General features: G+C 40.2%; 1 protein-coding gene across 8 annotated transcripts in view; it reads right to left on the bottom strand.

Annotated features, from left to right (window-relative positions):
- EPHA4 (EPH receptor A4) overlaps positions 1–16,425 on the bottom strand; it is a 136,935-nt gene that overhangs the window by 63,036 nt on the left and 57,474 nt on the right. For all 8 annotated transcript variants that reach the window (XM_059703303.1, XM_059703300.1, XM_059703301.1 and 5 more), the window contains one exon: positions 13,543–13,698. In XM_059703303.1, the coding sequence (XP_059559286.1) occupies positions 13,543–13,698 (156 nt within the window). The remainder of the gene's footprint in view (positions 1–13,542; positions 13,699–16,425) is intronic.

A 16,425-nucleotide genomic window follows, 5' to 3' on the forward strand; every position in this document is an offset into this window, starting at 1 on the left:
AACAAAATCAGCAATTTCAACCAAAGTTTGAGATGTAAAGGTAGGAAGAGGGAGTGTGTATCATCAGTCCTGTTCAGGTTCTGTAGAATCTTGCCACCATGGTGAAATCCTTACTAGTTTGCATCTGAAGCTGACCACAGCTTGGTTTATAAAATAGGTCAGTCACTGGTTCTCATTGTGCTGCAAGGTTCTAGGGTTAAATGAGAGTGACTCTCAAATCCATGCCAAGGTTCCTGGTCCACTTTCACATGGGAAAATGTGACACAATGAATCAAACACCACAGAAGCAAAAAGTCAGTAATTAGTATGTAGGATGGGGCATGGCAGTGTCTAAACAGAGAAGAAATAGAGCAGAAAACTAAATGGTCACAGGCCTTAGAGATATAACACAGCCACGTGGAAAAAAATGCTTCAGGATTTCTAATTGGAGGGCTGGCAGGGAAACCAGTAGTAGCCAGCCCAGAACAACCTTCTTCCTTTGGGAAGAAAATTTGCGTAGATGCTCAAGGAAAGAAGGAAAATTAGGCCAATTCAAGTTCAATGTTGTCTCCATGAATGGTCTGGTGAATGGTACTGAACATGGTTTATGTTTTGCTGCCATATGGAATGATGGTTAGATGAGCATAGTTGCAGCTTAGAAATTAGACTACAACACAGAATTGAGGCAGGGAGAAGGGAATATAGAAATGTCCACCCAATATGATTATAACATTGGCCTGCACAGGAACCAGGAAAGAAAGAATGATCAACCAAAGGACTTGTATGCATGCATATGAGCATAACCAATGGACACAAGACACTGAGGGGTATGGGAGGCTAGGGGAGGGTCAAAGGGAGAAAATAAAAGGAGACCTATGGCCAAAACCGGTTTGGCTCAGTGGATAGAGCGTCGGCCTGTGGACTGAAGGGTCCCAGGTTCGATTCCGGTCAAGGGCATGTACCTTGGTTGCGGGCACATCCCCAGTAGGGAGTGTGCAGAAGGCAGCTGATCGATGTTTCTCTCTCATCGATGTTTCTAGCTCTCTATCTCTCTCCCTTCCTCTCTGTAAAAAATCAATAAAATATATTAAAAAAAAATAAAAGGAGACCTATGTAATACTCTTTTTTAATACTTTAAGCAATAAAACAATTTAAAAAAGAACGCTTTATAAATTAAAATCATAATGGTGGTTATATTTTTTGTGGGATTGTTCTTTCTTTTTCTTTCTTCCTTCCTTTCTTTCTTTCTTTCTTTCTTTCTTTTACCTTTTGCCATTTAAATGATAATAACATATAAAGTGTGTTTCTATTTAAAGGAGGAGTCATCTCTTCTTCAGAAAAGAAAGAATTCTCCTCTCAAGACATAAGAAAAAAGTAGGGATTTTAATATAGTCAAAAGTGAATACTTAGCAGCACCTTAAAGCAATCACCTGTAGAGATGGCTAAAAAGAAAAAGAAATAGGCCTTCTAAGTTACATGAATTCTCTGAGTAAATACAAATGATCCAGAAAGAAAAAAATCTTAACTTTTAGATTATCTTCCCTTTTGTTCATGTAAGTATTGTATCTGGATATTTAGGAACAATTATATATCTGAAAGGTAACTGACTTTCTCATCAGAAATATATCCATCCATCGGCAAATAAGTCTCCAATTACAAATACAAGATGTATCACGGAGAGGAATAAAGGTGGCATTTGTTTTAATTTTCTAGTCTTTATATTGACATCATGTCCACTGAGCAGACACTAGCATCAGGCAGTTTGTGGGTCACTGTGAATAGTAGGGTTTTATGCTTTCTAAAGCTACCCAGTAGTGGCCTGAATGTAGGGCTAATAGCAATCTGCATACGGTATTGTTCCACAGTTCAGGTCTTTATTTCTATTTCCTATTTTGTTTGGAACATGGTTTGCTAATGCGACACTTATCACCAGTCTATATGCTCCTCCAGAGATGAACTGATGTCTTCATTTCCTGGTGTCTACCATGATTTGTAGTTCAGAGCAAGCTCAATAAATATTTGATGAGTCGATGAATAAGTGAATGACTGCAGGGAAAACTGACAAAATCCTCAAATGCATCTATGCCTAACTATCTCCAGTGTGTTTTCAAGCTGTGAATTAATACAGCTTTCTCTGAGCTAAAGTAGTATTAGTCGGCTTTTTACATACAGATTCATGAGTATCTCAATGTAACTAGTTTAATTCAATTTCTTCTTTTCTATAATTTAAAAACACATTGGAAAAAGTAAGGAGGGCTATATATATTATTAGTGGTTACTTCTTTTGAGAGGGATTGTGGGATCACAATATATATTGAGAGTCCAGTATTTGTCTCCTGCTCTAGAAGAAAAAGAAAAAAAAATGATTTATTTTGATAATTCACTGGATAGTTGAAGGAAGGGAAGCTGGGAGAAAGAAAGAAACTAAAGGAAGCTAAGTGGGGATTATGTGAGCACCAGGAGGATGTAAGGGCAAACACTCCATCCTCTCTTGTTTTTAGAACTCCCTAACCAACCACTCAACCAATGTGGCTGGGAATTTAAAATGTGAGCTTTACCCCTGGCCTGCTTGGAGCACCATCCAATACACCAAGGTTGTGGGTTTGATCCCCTGTTAAGGCACACACAGGAAACAACCAATGAATGCATGAATGGGTGGAGGAATAGGTCAGTATTTCTTTCTCCTTCTCTAAAAATCAATAATAAATTTTAAAAAATGCAAAATCCATCAATTAAAGTTGTATTCATTTGGGATTGGTTATTATGACTTTCCTTTCTCCATCTTGAGTTAAGGTCATGCTATAATCAGGCATGAAGTTATGAAAAACTTTCTCTGAAGTCAATTTTAGCATTTTAAGAAGTCAGCTGGCATATTCTTTATTAGCCTTTATAGAGCTACTGTTCTTTTAATTTTATTTTTATCATCAAAACTAAGACATTTTAAAATACAAATTGATCAATAACTGAAGTGTATTTAAGGGAAAACAACTGTCCTTCCTTTCATTTTTTACTTTATTTGTAGAACCCCCTTGGAATTCACATATAAGCTGAAGATTCTCTCCCTGCATCCAGGAATGGGGATAGCATGTTAAACTATTTTAAACTTCTCATGTTTAAAGAGCCCTTCACACTTTAAATATAATTTAGTGGCATAGATAATAGCTGTACTATCAGGACCAAAAGTGAAATGCAATAGCCCTGAGCTTGAGAATCCTTTAGAGCAGCGCCCAACAAACTTTCTCTGTAGAGGGCCAGGTGGTCAATATTTCAGGTTTTATGGGCCATGTGGCCTCTGTGGCAACTACTCAGCCCGGCCACTGTTCTTCAAAAGCAGCCACTGACAATACCTACACGAACGCGTGACTGCATTCCAGGAACGTTCTATGTGCAAGAATGGTTTAATTTTGCCTGCAGGTCATACTTTGCCTGCAACTCCCCCCGCCCCCCGCCCCCTCGCCCCCAATGCCCCCAGAGAATTTGATGGGAGAAACGCACCCTCTTCCCAAGAAGATGCTCACAGGAATCCATAATTTTGCACCTAATTCTAGGGGCTTCAAGCATACCTGGAACCTATCAGAGGAGCTCAGTGCAAGAACCTCCGATTTAACATTTATATAGCCCAGATAACAACTCTGGCTTCTAAATGCCAAGTTACACCTACTTTCATTGTCTAAGGAAGCAATAAAATATGCAGAATAGTGTGGCCTATTTCTTGAGTTTCTCATTGCTCTGAAAGAAATGGGCCCTGCATTTCTTGCCACTGTGAATAAATTTAATGAACGTCCATTCACTTCGCTGGTGGTGTGAAATACTTGCTGTGTCACACAGTAGGCATTGGTGGAAGGTGCTACAATGGGCAATTATGATTGTCTAGTGGATGTCAACTTGCATTCAGTTGGCAGCAGTTTGACAGTATGAAGTCCAGAAAAAACTATAGCCGAATTACAGCAAAAGCAAACAGCTATCATATATCATGTTACATCATGTCAAATCATACAAGAACTTTGGTCTTCCTTAACCTATCATGTGCTCTCCTCTGGGAAAAGCAAGCATTCAGAAATGAATCCCACACTACTGACAGAAAATAAGTGAACGTGACATGTAAGAAGGGCAACATTCCAAGTATAGGAGAAAATTCCAGTAATTCCACAAATCTTAGTTCTTTCCTCCCATGTATTAGACTGAAGTATAATTTTTGAGTAGTTTCTAGAACACATGTGCTGGCTTATAGAGGATTTAAAAGAGCCCCATTTAGGACAACCTAATGTTTACATATCCATAAGAAATCCATATGAGCCTTCAATTCAGAAAGAATCAGCCAACACTGAACCTAAAGTCCTAAGTGCCTCTGATGTGAACTAGGACTTTGGTGTGAACCATTCCATGGAAAGTCTAGGTCAGGACAGCTGCAACCTATGTATTCCACCCCAAACTCATAGGTCAGGAAATATGGACTTTTTCATTTTTATAGGAGTAAGTGGAACTTTAGCAAATGGTAGAAATCTGTATTGATAATTGCATTTAGAAGTAAGTTGGGACAAAGTGACATATAAACCTTAATTCCTATTTCTTATAACAACTGAAATTAAAGTATGAGCAGATTCCAGGACCAAGGGAAGAATAGGTCAAGTTTAAAACTCATGTTGTTAGAAAAACTTTAATCATGCAACTCAAGTACTTTAGATTTGGTAGCTCTGCCGGGAATTCTCTGCCCTAGCTCTTTCAATAGCTGCCTCCTTAACCCTCTGGTTTCAACTCAAAACTCACCCTCCTCATTCCTGACTACTCTATGCAAAGTAAAATTCTCTCTGTCATTTGGCCCTACACCATGTCATCTTTGGTGTTTTTTCCTTACTGTGAGCATTTTAAATTACCTTGTTCATTATTTATATTCCCATTACAACAGAAGCTCTATGAGAACAGAAAATATTTTCTCGTCTGATTTAGTCCTTGCAAAGATGCCAAACATATAGTAGATGCTCATTAAATATCTGACGAATAAATGAATGAAGGATGCTGCACCTCCCTAGCACTTGCATATATCACAAAAGCTGATCAAATAAAAAGGTTTTAAAACACCAAGTCTGTAACCAAGGCTAGCAGACAGTTGATAGGAAACCAACGTAGCTGGGTTCACGTAGAGAGTGGTTTCCAGAGTTATTGGTGACTTTTAATACTTAATTTATTTTTAATCATCATTTTAAAATTCAATGCCTGAGCCATGAAATTAATTCTGGATATGGAAAGAAACATCCCCCCAGAGTATGGGCAGAAACGTAACTCTTATGATCAATTTATTTAAGCCCTACTGTCACCCTACTAAAATGCCAAGGCAACCAAGACACATCTTCATAGGAAGAGGCACCTTGGGTCTCAAGGTCAATTTCATAAAGCTTCATTAATCATCTACAACTTTTGTGCTGTCTATGATATTTCAATGCCTTAACTGTAAAACCCTCCAACTCTTCATATAAGCCTTTGTTAATCTCTCTCCAGCTGAGTGACAGGTTATAAGGCAGAGTAAATGGGTGTATATGTTTTTTACTGAAATAAAGCCCATGTATTCCCCCCTGACAGTTGTATATGTTGCCCCCACTAATTGCTTTCTCTCAGCACTGCTGCCGTGGGTTAGTTTACATTAAGACTGCTGTTCAGGGACACCTCATCGGAGATATATGAACAGAGCATAACCTTTTATCACAGCAGTTTGTATTTTAACAATGTGCTAAAGCAAAACTGCCTATTATTAAAACACAGAACCATTTGGACCCATCGATCATTGACTGCTGCCATGAAATACTCTTGGCTTCCTAAAGAGGTAACTCCTTGCTGAAAATTTGCCACCATGTATTTTTCTAGTTTATCTATTTTCCCATTCTCCATTGTAGCAACCTTTGTGTCTTTTCTTTTCTAGGTTAATTGGTGAAGTAATTTTGCTTTTTTTTTTTTAAGGTGACTAGTTTGTGGCTGAAGTACCCTATAAACTCCCTGTTATCCCAGAGGAATCTACACTATGAAAGCTGAAGAAAGTAATATATATTTAAATCATAAATATTTTGATTTAGAATTAACTAGCCTGTGAACTAATTCTGATTTCTTGGGAAGCACTTTGCCATCCTTTATTTTATTTTAGCCCCTAATCAAATCTGACAGAAAAGTATTTACTAGCCATAGCAACTGTAAAATAAGTTAAGCCATTTGCCAAAATTAACAACCAATAGTACAAAGTTATGATCAGAAACCCTGATTCCAGAGCTAAAACAACCACTGTCACAAGGATTTAGACACTGAAAGGAAAAAAAAAATCATAACTATGAATTCTTTGTAGAACAAGCTGGAACGCTCCCAACTTTCTCAATTCACCCCAAGTAACATTTATCTAGCTTCCCTAACTTTGATGCTGGCAACTGCTGCCATTATTTTCTTGATGGCGTGGTTGTCTTAGCTGGGTTGTCCTCCCTACCTGGTTCCTAACTTCTACAGAGAAGTGTAATTGGGAATCTATGTTAAAGGTCTTTCCCTGGGTGGATGGTCACAGGAGGATGGGGGGCAATGATATCTATGCAATAGGAGTCTCCCTGTTCAGCTTCTGCTGAGCTGTAAAGAGCATGTGGAACAAGAATCAACTATGAGAGGAAAATCAAAACACTGATAGCAAAGAAGGTAGCTAGCTCTCACCCCAGGGAATCTCAAGAAAATGTATAATTGACCCTGTTTCATAGAAGCCTGCTGTGCACAACTGCTCTATGACTTCTATGAATAGTGTAAAAAATGTTATCCAAAAATGACAGGGCTCAGTGGATAATAAGCCATTCTTAATTATTCATGGTGGTGGAAAAAAAAAATGTAAAAACCTGGCTAAGTGGCATTGGCAGATTATTTAAGCCTTTCACTTAGGCATACATTAGTGTTCCTCACACCTATGCACTTTCCAGCTGAATCCACATTGTACTAATAACCCCTATAGCATGAGAAGTAGGTTGGGAGTTAAAGACGACACTACAATACTACTGCTTTAAAGCAAATAATTCAATGAGATGATACCTGATCTATATTAAAGCTTTACAAAATTTTGCAAATAACCAAATGGCAAGTGATCATCAGCCTTGGGTCCATCTAGTTCCTTTCACTTAGCACACCAAGTGATCTTTTCCTGTCTATTCTAAAATGTCATTGGATAAGAATTGTGTTCTTGGGTTCTCTAGATGTATTTTCCCATAGTATTCAAAATGCTAAAAGGTAATTCAGCAAGAAGAGACAAGGGTGTGGCTCACTCACTAGCAGATATCGGACCTTGAACAACTGATGTCTCACTAAAGGAGCAGCCTGGAAATGGAATGGGTCAGCGAAGGCTGCCTCCAAATCATCGAAACATCTTTGGTTGCTTTGGTCGGTTTGTAAGGTCCAGGGGACAGGCACTGACTAACAGGCAGCAGAACCATGTCATGTAATCTAGCAATAGGAGAGCTGATGTCTCAATTTAAGTTTTAGACTCATGACAAATGAAATGCAGTATGAAACTACACTAGTATATTGCAAATTTGATCAACATGAAATAATAAATTCCCTGAAAACCTTAGAGGCAATTTTTATAAAAATATGTTCACAACAATGATTGATTACATGGATGATACAACATGGAGTGGTTAGAGATCAATCGATAGATCCTCTGAAACACTTTCACTAACAAAACTTTGGGAATCGGCCTATACTCTCACTCTCCTACGAACCAGCCTTTCACTAGATCTAACTGCACTCTCATTAATCAGTTTCCTAGAATGCCCTTCCCCTTCTCGTTATTAGTTACTTGCAGCTTTAAAGCCAAAAAGACATATGTTCTTGAGTAGAAAAAAACAAGGAGTTTACTTGAAACTGACGATGGCCTTTTATCCTATGGTTTTAAACATCAAAGCCACATGCTAGACATCCCTCCCCAAATCCCTCAGCCAGACTGGTAAGCCTGGAAATCTTTGGGGTAAAGAATTAAACAGAACATCATACCTTCAAGGGCTTGTTTGAAAATGCTTGTGAGATTTCCAAAATTAAAGCACTTACAAAAAAGTCTCTCTCTTCTCCTGACCTTGGGAACAAGTAAGGACGATGTTATTATAATTTGCATTCAAATTTTAACAACACAGTCACAGAACCACTGGGATCCACACTGGGTTTGCACTGAAGATTGCTCATCATTTCATTATGGTTCATTATGTTGATAACTGTCAGAAAGCATTAGAAATGAAGGCTTTGAGTAATAGAACTGAAATGGTAATTTTAAAACAATACACTTTGTGAAGGAAATACATTGGCACACTAAATTCAATTTAAAAAGGCAAATGTAGAGACAAAGTAAGTGATGTTTGCTGTTCAGAGCTAGGCTATTCAATTGCTTGATAACCTAAACCTGCAAAAAGCTTTTTCAAATCAAGACCTTTCGTCATAGATCTTGGTAAATTTACCCTCATTAGCTCTAAGCAACTCCAGTATAAATTGTCCTAAAAGCTGCAATTTTGGAATATTTTAGGCTACGTCTAAGTATCAATCACCCACTCTTTGTTTGTTTGGCACAGCTGACTGAATTATTCAAGGCCGTTTACTTGGAGACAGATTTGTGAAGGCCCTTTAAGTTGGCAATCTAAAATAATAATCTCTTATTTACAGAGTGCTCCCGATCACAGGGCTCAAATAAGTTTCATCAAACAAGTTAAATAAGGAGTACCCAGCAGCACAAGAACAGATTTCCAATTGAAAAATACGCAAAACCACTCTGGTAATGGTGCTCAGAAGTAAAGTTGCCAAAATAACAAATTAGCCATTTCTTTCTAGATACACAAAACCAATTTACTTCTTCTACAAGGCATTTTTCCAAGGTACATTTTAAAACACGTTAAAGGGTTGGAAAGTTACTTTACGTGTAATATTGGTTCAGCCTCCTGGGGGTGGGGGGTGTGGCAGGGGAAGACCTTTCTCACTATAATCACTGAACAAGGGACTAAGTGACAAAGGCACTCAGTCCTCCTGCATAGGCATGAATCGCCAGACAACATTCCTGATGACAGGGAAAGGAAAAGGGAAGGTGAACGAGATCTGAAGGGGAAGCGCTGGTTATCTGCAGAGTTAAAGGGCATTAACTTCATGAATTAAAATCCCATTGAAATTTCTTCTAAAAAATGATTTATGAAATCAAAATCCCTTCATCAACTTAAATGACATCCTTGTGTCTATCAAGGTCTCGGTGTCTACCTTGCTAGCAATGTCACCAAAAGCCCTATCGCCTTTCTCGACTGGTCCACATGTCCCGGGTGACCATTCCCATTGACCCTCGCTGGCAGTAACCTAGTGGGGACTCCGGAAGAAAACAAACAAAAGAAGCTCCACAGTGCGTGTATTGGATTATGCAACTCCAAACCAGATGGATTTTCTTCATGTGGGAGATAAATGAAGTATTCAATTTCCATTAAGGAAGAATGTTCAGAACCCTGGAAATATCTTCGGAGAGTCACCACGGAGTGGACAAGCAGCCTGAAACTTACAGGCATGGAACAGAGGGTCCCTTGTCTCCTACCATCCATCAGGGAGGATCTAACTCAGCCATGGGCAAACTACGGCCCGCGGGCCGGATCTGGCCCGTTTGAAATGAATAAAACTATTGAAAAAAAAGACCGTACCCTTTTATGTAATGATGTTTACTTTGAATTTATATTAGTTCACACAAACACTCCATCCATGTTTTTGTTCCGGCCCTCCGGTCCAGTTTAAGAACCCATTGTGGCCCTGGAGTCAAAAAGTTTGCCCACCCCTGAATTCTAACTCTTTGCTACGGAAAAGTGGTCCACAGACCAGCAGCATGAGCAGCGTCGGGGAACTTGTTAGAAAAGCAGAATGTCAGGCCTGACTTCTGCTGATCACTAGGTGCTTTCCATGCACATGAACATGTAAAAAGTATTGTTCTAACAGGTGCGGATTATCTTCGTGAAAATATTCAGATGATTCCTCCATTGAAACGTTGTCTATCTCTCAGGCAGACACCAATGTTAACCTAGCCAGAGGCTCCGTGGAAAATCTCCCCAAAGCTTAAGTTTATTTGCCATTAAATTCTCTCAAGTTCTCTAGCAATGTAGATGGTGTGCAGAACGTCTTAAGCGTTTCCTGCTAAATTAGCCAATGCCGCATGTGTTCACCTGGTCTAGTCGTGCTCCAAGTGAACAAAAACCTGATTTTATGAGCCAGTGGAGCAGAGTCTCTCTTTGGCTGGAAGAATGAGTCTCAATTCGTGTATTTTATTTCTTCATTAGTGTGTCGTCACAGTGAGTGATCAGTAAATGCAGGGCTGCATAAGAATGCGGGGGTTAAAGGCAGCAGAATGAACAAAGAAGGTGCCTGATTGCCACGGCTGTCAGCACCAGGGAATTGGGTTTGTCACCTGGCTTAACCAACTGGTAAGGACTCATTAGAGGCTGGAATCTGTTTGAAAGGATCCCTGATGTTTAGGCTCCTTCCCATCCCCAGATCTTGTCAAGAGAATCTGATAAGGCTGGAAGTAGGGGGAGGGGGGAGGGCTTCATCCTGTGGGTTATTTGAACAAGAGGTTCTCTGAGAAATTCCCACTGTCTCCTCTCTATTGAGATATCTGCTGCAGCACTGACTGTCCCACAGAAGTTTCTAAGATGACAGAAATAACTCAGAGAGTGACTCAGGCATGCTGCCCAGTATGGTGGCCACTGGCCACATATGTCTATTGAGCTCTTGAAATGTGGCAAACCTAAATTAGAAATTGAATTTTAAGCTGAATGTGATTAACTCTAAATTTAAATAGCCATATGTAATGCGGGGCTATTGATTAGACAGTGCAGGTCCACTGTTTTCATCAGGAAGAGAATAGATTCTAATTTTGCTGCTTAACTTACTAGCATACCTGTTAGCAACATATGGTTACCTCCCAGGTAATCCCTATCTCAAAGGAGGTCTTATACAGTAAATGTTCATTGCTGTAAATGTTCATTGAATTTAAATTTTTTTAAAAAAGACTTAAAAATTCAACTCTATAGAGAAGTGGTTTCAACCTTGTCTGTATAGTACAGCGGTTCTCAACCTTCCTAATGCCACGACCCTTTAATACAGTTCCTCATGTTGTGGCGACCCCCAACCATAAAATTATTTTCGTTGCTACTTCATAACTGTAATATTTGCTACTGCAATGTAAATATCTGATATGCAGGATGTATTTTCATTGTTACAAATTGAACATAATTAAAGCACAGTGATTAATCACAAAAACAATATGTATATATGTGTTTTCCGATGGTCTTAGGTGACCGCTGTGAAAGGGTCATTCGACCCCCAAAGGGGTTGCGACCCACAGGTTGAGAACCACTGGTATAGTAGAATGATGGCAACAACTTCTAAAAATACTGATGCTGAGTCCTACTCCCAGAAATTCTGGAGTGCAGTGAGGCTGTTGGGTCATTTAACTGTGCAGTCAGTGAGAAAATCATCACAGAGGCATGGACAGGCATTGGCAATCTGCTCTGGAGGAAGTGACCAGCTGCCATAAAAGGGGACCAACATTTGTTAGATTCCTATCAGGTGCCAGACCAGTAGAAATATTTTCTTATTTGATGTTTAAAACCACCCCACAGGTAGACAGTAAGAACCCCATTTTACAGATGCGTAAACTGGGGATTGGAGAGGGTAAACAAACCCACAAGTTTAGATCAGCATTAAGATCTGGTGGCGTTAAGATCAGCACTGTGTTTCTTCCTAACTCAGCTTGGAGAGATGCAATAAGCATTAGAATAATCCTACATGTTTGGGTTAGTGAAGTGTAGGAGTTACAAGAAAATGGATCAGGAGAAATACTGCTGGTATTGGTGTGGAAAGAGGAAGAGACTCACTATTAAATAAATCACCCAATGGCGCATAAGAATATTTAGATTGGAAAAAGAAAAAAAGGCTTGGACTTGAGCATGTCAAATGTATATGGCCATCCAGAGAAAGTATTTAGTCTACGAAAGAACAGAAAAAGAAGACAACAAGGACATCTTTGCCCATGTACGCTTATACCTAAGAATGGCCCTCATGTATTCCTTCCCTGTGGAAGTTAGATCTGGAATTTAGGTAGCTGGCAAGAGGGCCTCCCAGTAAATGGGGGTGATGGAAGTCTTCTGGTTGTCCAGCCCTTCCGCCAGACTGGGTGGAGTCTTGGGCATATTCCTTAACATCTCTGAGCTGGCAGTTACCTCCTCTATGAAATGAAAACAATCCCTATCTTATAATATCAGCCCTGTGATAAGGTTTATTGAAAGTGCCTGCCACATTACCTGGGCATAATTATAAATGGTTGTTGCTGCTATTGTATTGTCTCTGGTTATAAAAGGAACTCATGAGAGTATGGCAGTTTTAGTACAAATTTGGGATGGACCTGAAATTGTTCCCCTACCTTTTAAAGGTGGTACCTGGGCTGGACAATGGCCAAACAGCTGGCCTTACTGTCCCCCCACCCCCGATGAGAAAGTACTTTTATTTGAGTGACGCTGGCTCCAGGCAGCCAGGATGAAATTTATAGTAGGTAAAAAACAAAATAATTCATAATGGCAGTAAAAGCTAAATTATATGGATTAGCATCATTTTATGTATTTTACATAGTAAGTAAACAACATGAGGGTGTTCAGTAGCAACAACATGAGGGAGGTACTATTTACCATCGACTCCATTCCACAGATAAGGAGAGTGAGACTTAAGAGGCTAAACAATCAGTCACTCAGCTACTAAACGGCAGGCTTGGAAACAAAGCCAGCCCCCTAGGTGCGTCCCTCCACGCACAGACAGACTCATGCAGTGGAAACACATGGTGGAATACCTGGGCTCACTACTCCCTGTTCTGGTCAAGGTCACAGCCACTGCAGGGCCTGAGAAGCCCAGAGTGTACACAGACGGAAGGCCCACACCTGGGAACACTGTCTCTATAAAAGTCTGAGAAAAGGTTTCTCTCCTCCCCAGCATACCAAGGTGCCAATCCCATCCATTCATTAGCCCAGCATTTACTGAGTGCCTGGCGTTAAACAAGCATTTGTTAGGATCCAAGCCTAACTGCTATGAATACAAAACTATGAGGAAAGAAGGACAAAGAGCAATGACTACGCAAGCTATGACATCAGTATCACACAGAACTGAAACCTCTTGTCTGCAGGGGATCCCATGCTTCGAGCCCTGCCCTATACCCGCTTCCCTGCCACTGTCAAGCTTCTCCTTGAGTCCTCGGTGAGCCCATAAAGCCATTTATAAATTCCAACCTCAGATCTAATTACACTGTCAGACGACCCCTGAATGCTCAAGCTCTGCTCTGCAAAGTCGTCTTCTGGCAGCTGTGCATTTTGAAGGCAACGGAACAGTGAAAAAGATCCTTTCTTTTCATAATCATTTCCCCTGCTATGATTAAGAAAAGAGGCCTGTTTGATGTAATTTGCCCCCTGCACAGTTATCCTGGGAGAAGACCTGGCAATGCCCCACTAGGTGGGAATGAAAGCTGTTGCTATTGTATAAATGAGACACAATCACACAACTTACGGGTGCAGGGCATTGAGGCAGCATCACTGTCGGCTCTGAAAAAGCCTCGATCACAGGTGCAGGAGATGGCTCCTTCCCAGACAGAGTAGCTGTGGGGTGGGCACTTGGCACAGGTGGCATCCGTGGAGAGGGCTTTGTAATAGCCAATTTTGCAGGCTACAGGAAAGAAGAAAAACAAACCAATATAAACCGCTGCTAATATAGCAAAGCATAGCATCACCTCCTTGATTCCGAAGAAGGGAGACATTTTTGCTAATCACTAGTGATCGCCTGGCTTGAGATGCAGGTAAAGCAACCAAAAACGTGCATGGATTACAGTCACTCTTGAGGGGACATTAACATTTCTGGTCAGAGGGCAGAGGAGCCCTATGGAAAAAATTTTCTTAAAACTGGTGGCATCAATAAAATCACAGCTAAAGTTTCCCCCGTGTTTCCTGTGTGCTGGGACCCTGCTTATATGCACAATGTTTAATCCCCCGGCGCCTCTTTTCCATAGGTACTCTTATTAGCCTTACCTTAGGAATGAAGAATACCAGCTTTGAGCAGTAAATTGCCAGTACCTGACCACGCATCTGGTAAATGTCAGGGGCCAGCTTTGACCCTAAATGTCCTGCCCCCAAAGCCTGCACTCTTTGCCACATGCTATGAAATCTGAGAGCATGGTCTTGAACCAACCAGTTGGAAGTGTAGCCAAGTGCCAACAAAAAAATTGGTTGCTGATTATTTCCTAATTACAGCTACAGAGAGGGCCAAAGGGAAAAGACCAACAAAAACAACTGAGCACAAAAGAAAAGAAGAGTTGTTCAGACGTGAGTCAAAACTTCAGGGGAAAGTTCTAGATACTACCAATAGTAGATTCTGGAATATAATATATTTAAAAACAATTAAGATCAGAAGATAGTTTGTGTTTATTTTCAAATTAATAAAACCCTCCCAGGTTTTCAACACTCCCCTCCCTTCCTCCACACACCCCTGCCCCCCTCCACCACCACCAAGGGGCTGATGCAGAGAACATGGGCCATATAGTTCCTTATGCACCTGACACACTTTCCATGACTTCATCTTTACAAACATCATCACACTGACACCGAAGACTGCTTTCACTAATGTGGAAAAACCCACTAATTCTGGGAAACCTCACAATAAAAAATAATTAAGAGAGCCATGCTCCCCTTTTTTCTCCCTATACCCTTCACGATCACCTCCCAAATCTGTCTCAATCTCAAATAAAAATTGACCAACACCATCAGTATTAAACCCACAGTGACAAGGCCATTAAACATGAAGTTATTTCAAAGACCAGAGGGGGAAAAAAGTGACAGTTACCGACAATCTTTCCAGTGTGATCCACTCTCAATTCTTTCCAGTTATCACCTCCTTAAAATGTTTCTATACTATCAAGAATACCAATTGGGAGAAGAACCCATCAGGCAAGTTTCCATCAGCCTGACCCACCAGAAGAGACCAACCATGCCAGCAAGCCAGCAGATTTTATTCAAATGAGGAGAGACAAAGAGGTCCACAAAACTGCTTGATTCTCTGAGCAGCGATGGCCTCATTCCCTTGTCTCATTACTCATCCATCAAGCATCCGAGTGGCTTCCAGTTGAAGGCTGTTCCTCCCTCTTGCACATCCTGTTGGTATTTCCTTAATTGTGCTCTTGAAATCGCCAAGTGGAAAGGGAGTTTAGCAGAAGCTCCAGAAAAGCACACAGTTCCTTCGTCGCTATTAACTAAAGTTGTTTATGGAATTTCCTTTAACGAGCCAGAAGTTTATGACGTGTGGCGCACCGACCATAAAAGCGCTCAGAGATCAATCTCTCCCTTATTTGCTTTCATCTCTCACTGGACCGGAGCATCTTAGAAAAACAAGTTGCTCCAGTGACTGAGATTTATGTGTCTCGAGTTTATACAGTCCACATAATTAGATAGGGTTCAACATGCAAGGTGCTTTTGGTCATGCTTATGATGGCCCTAGGGTTTGGATTAAAATCAGAAACTCCAGGTTTGGCAGAAAGAAGCACTGGCTTGTCCGTCCCACATCAAAGACCATGAGTCCCTGAACTCGGGACAAACCCACTGGGTCCTGTCTGTCACTCACTCAGCCACAGCCCGCAAAGGCAACCTGTCACAGGGTGCGAGGATGGCCAAGAAGGCATGCATTGCTTTTATTATTTCACTTCTGGATGTTGGAGGAAAACTCTCCATGTTCCTAATCCTTGTGCACCCCCATTTCACCAGGCATCAAAATCTTAAAACTCACAATGGCAGTGAAAGATTGACAACGAAAATTGGCCTGAGGCTGATTCATTGCAATGGGAAAACACGGCTCCTTCAAAAGCTTGTAAGAAAAATAGAGCGGTGGGAAGCATTGCTAATTCTTCAACTTCCATTCCAGTAAGACTACATCCAGTCAAAAAATTAAATCCATAGTTCACAAAAATCATAGTGGAGGATGTCTTTAATTTCTTAACGTTCAAAAATTAGTCCTATGAACATATTAATTTAAGAAAAAAACTAGTTTGGATTTTTGTATATTTTTTCTACATTTCCTTGAAGCTAGTATTAGTGTGCTATCAAGAATATGTACATGTGAATTCAATTGGAGAATATGGTTTTTTACCTATTTGTAAAATTGAAGGCTGCTGTTCTTTAAACACACTAACTATTTTTATTCTCTTTTCCTCTTGCTTTTACAAGCACAAGCTGAAAATACCAAATTGTCATTGTGCTATTCTCAGCAACCCTTGCCACATTCTTTAGTCTTCAACTACATTAAGACCATGTTATTAATATTTCAGGATTCTTAGAAAGGATCTCTGAAAATATAGTAGTAGTTTTTCATGCACACAGCCCTTTTGCTGTGTTCAAAATGACCTACTAA

This window comes from Myotis daubentonii, chromosome 7 (genome assembly GCF_963259705.1).
Source record: "Myotis daubentonii chromosome 7, mMyoDau2.1, whole genome shotgun sequence".
Lineage (NCBI taxonomy): Eukaryota > Metazoa > Chordata > Mammalia > Chiroptera > Vespertilionidae > Myotis > Myotis daubentonii.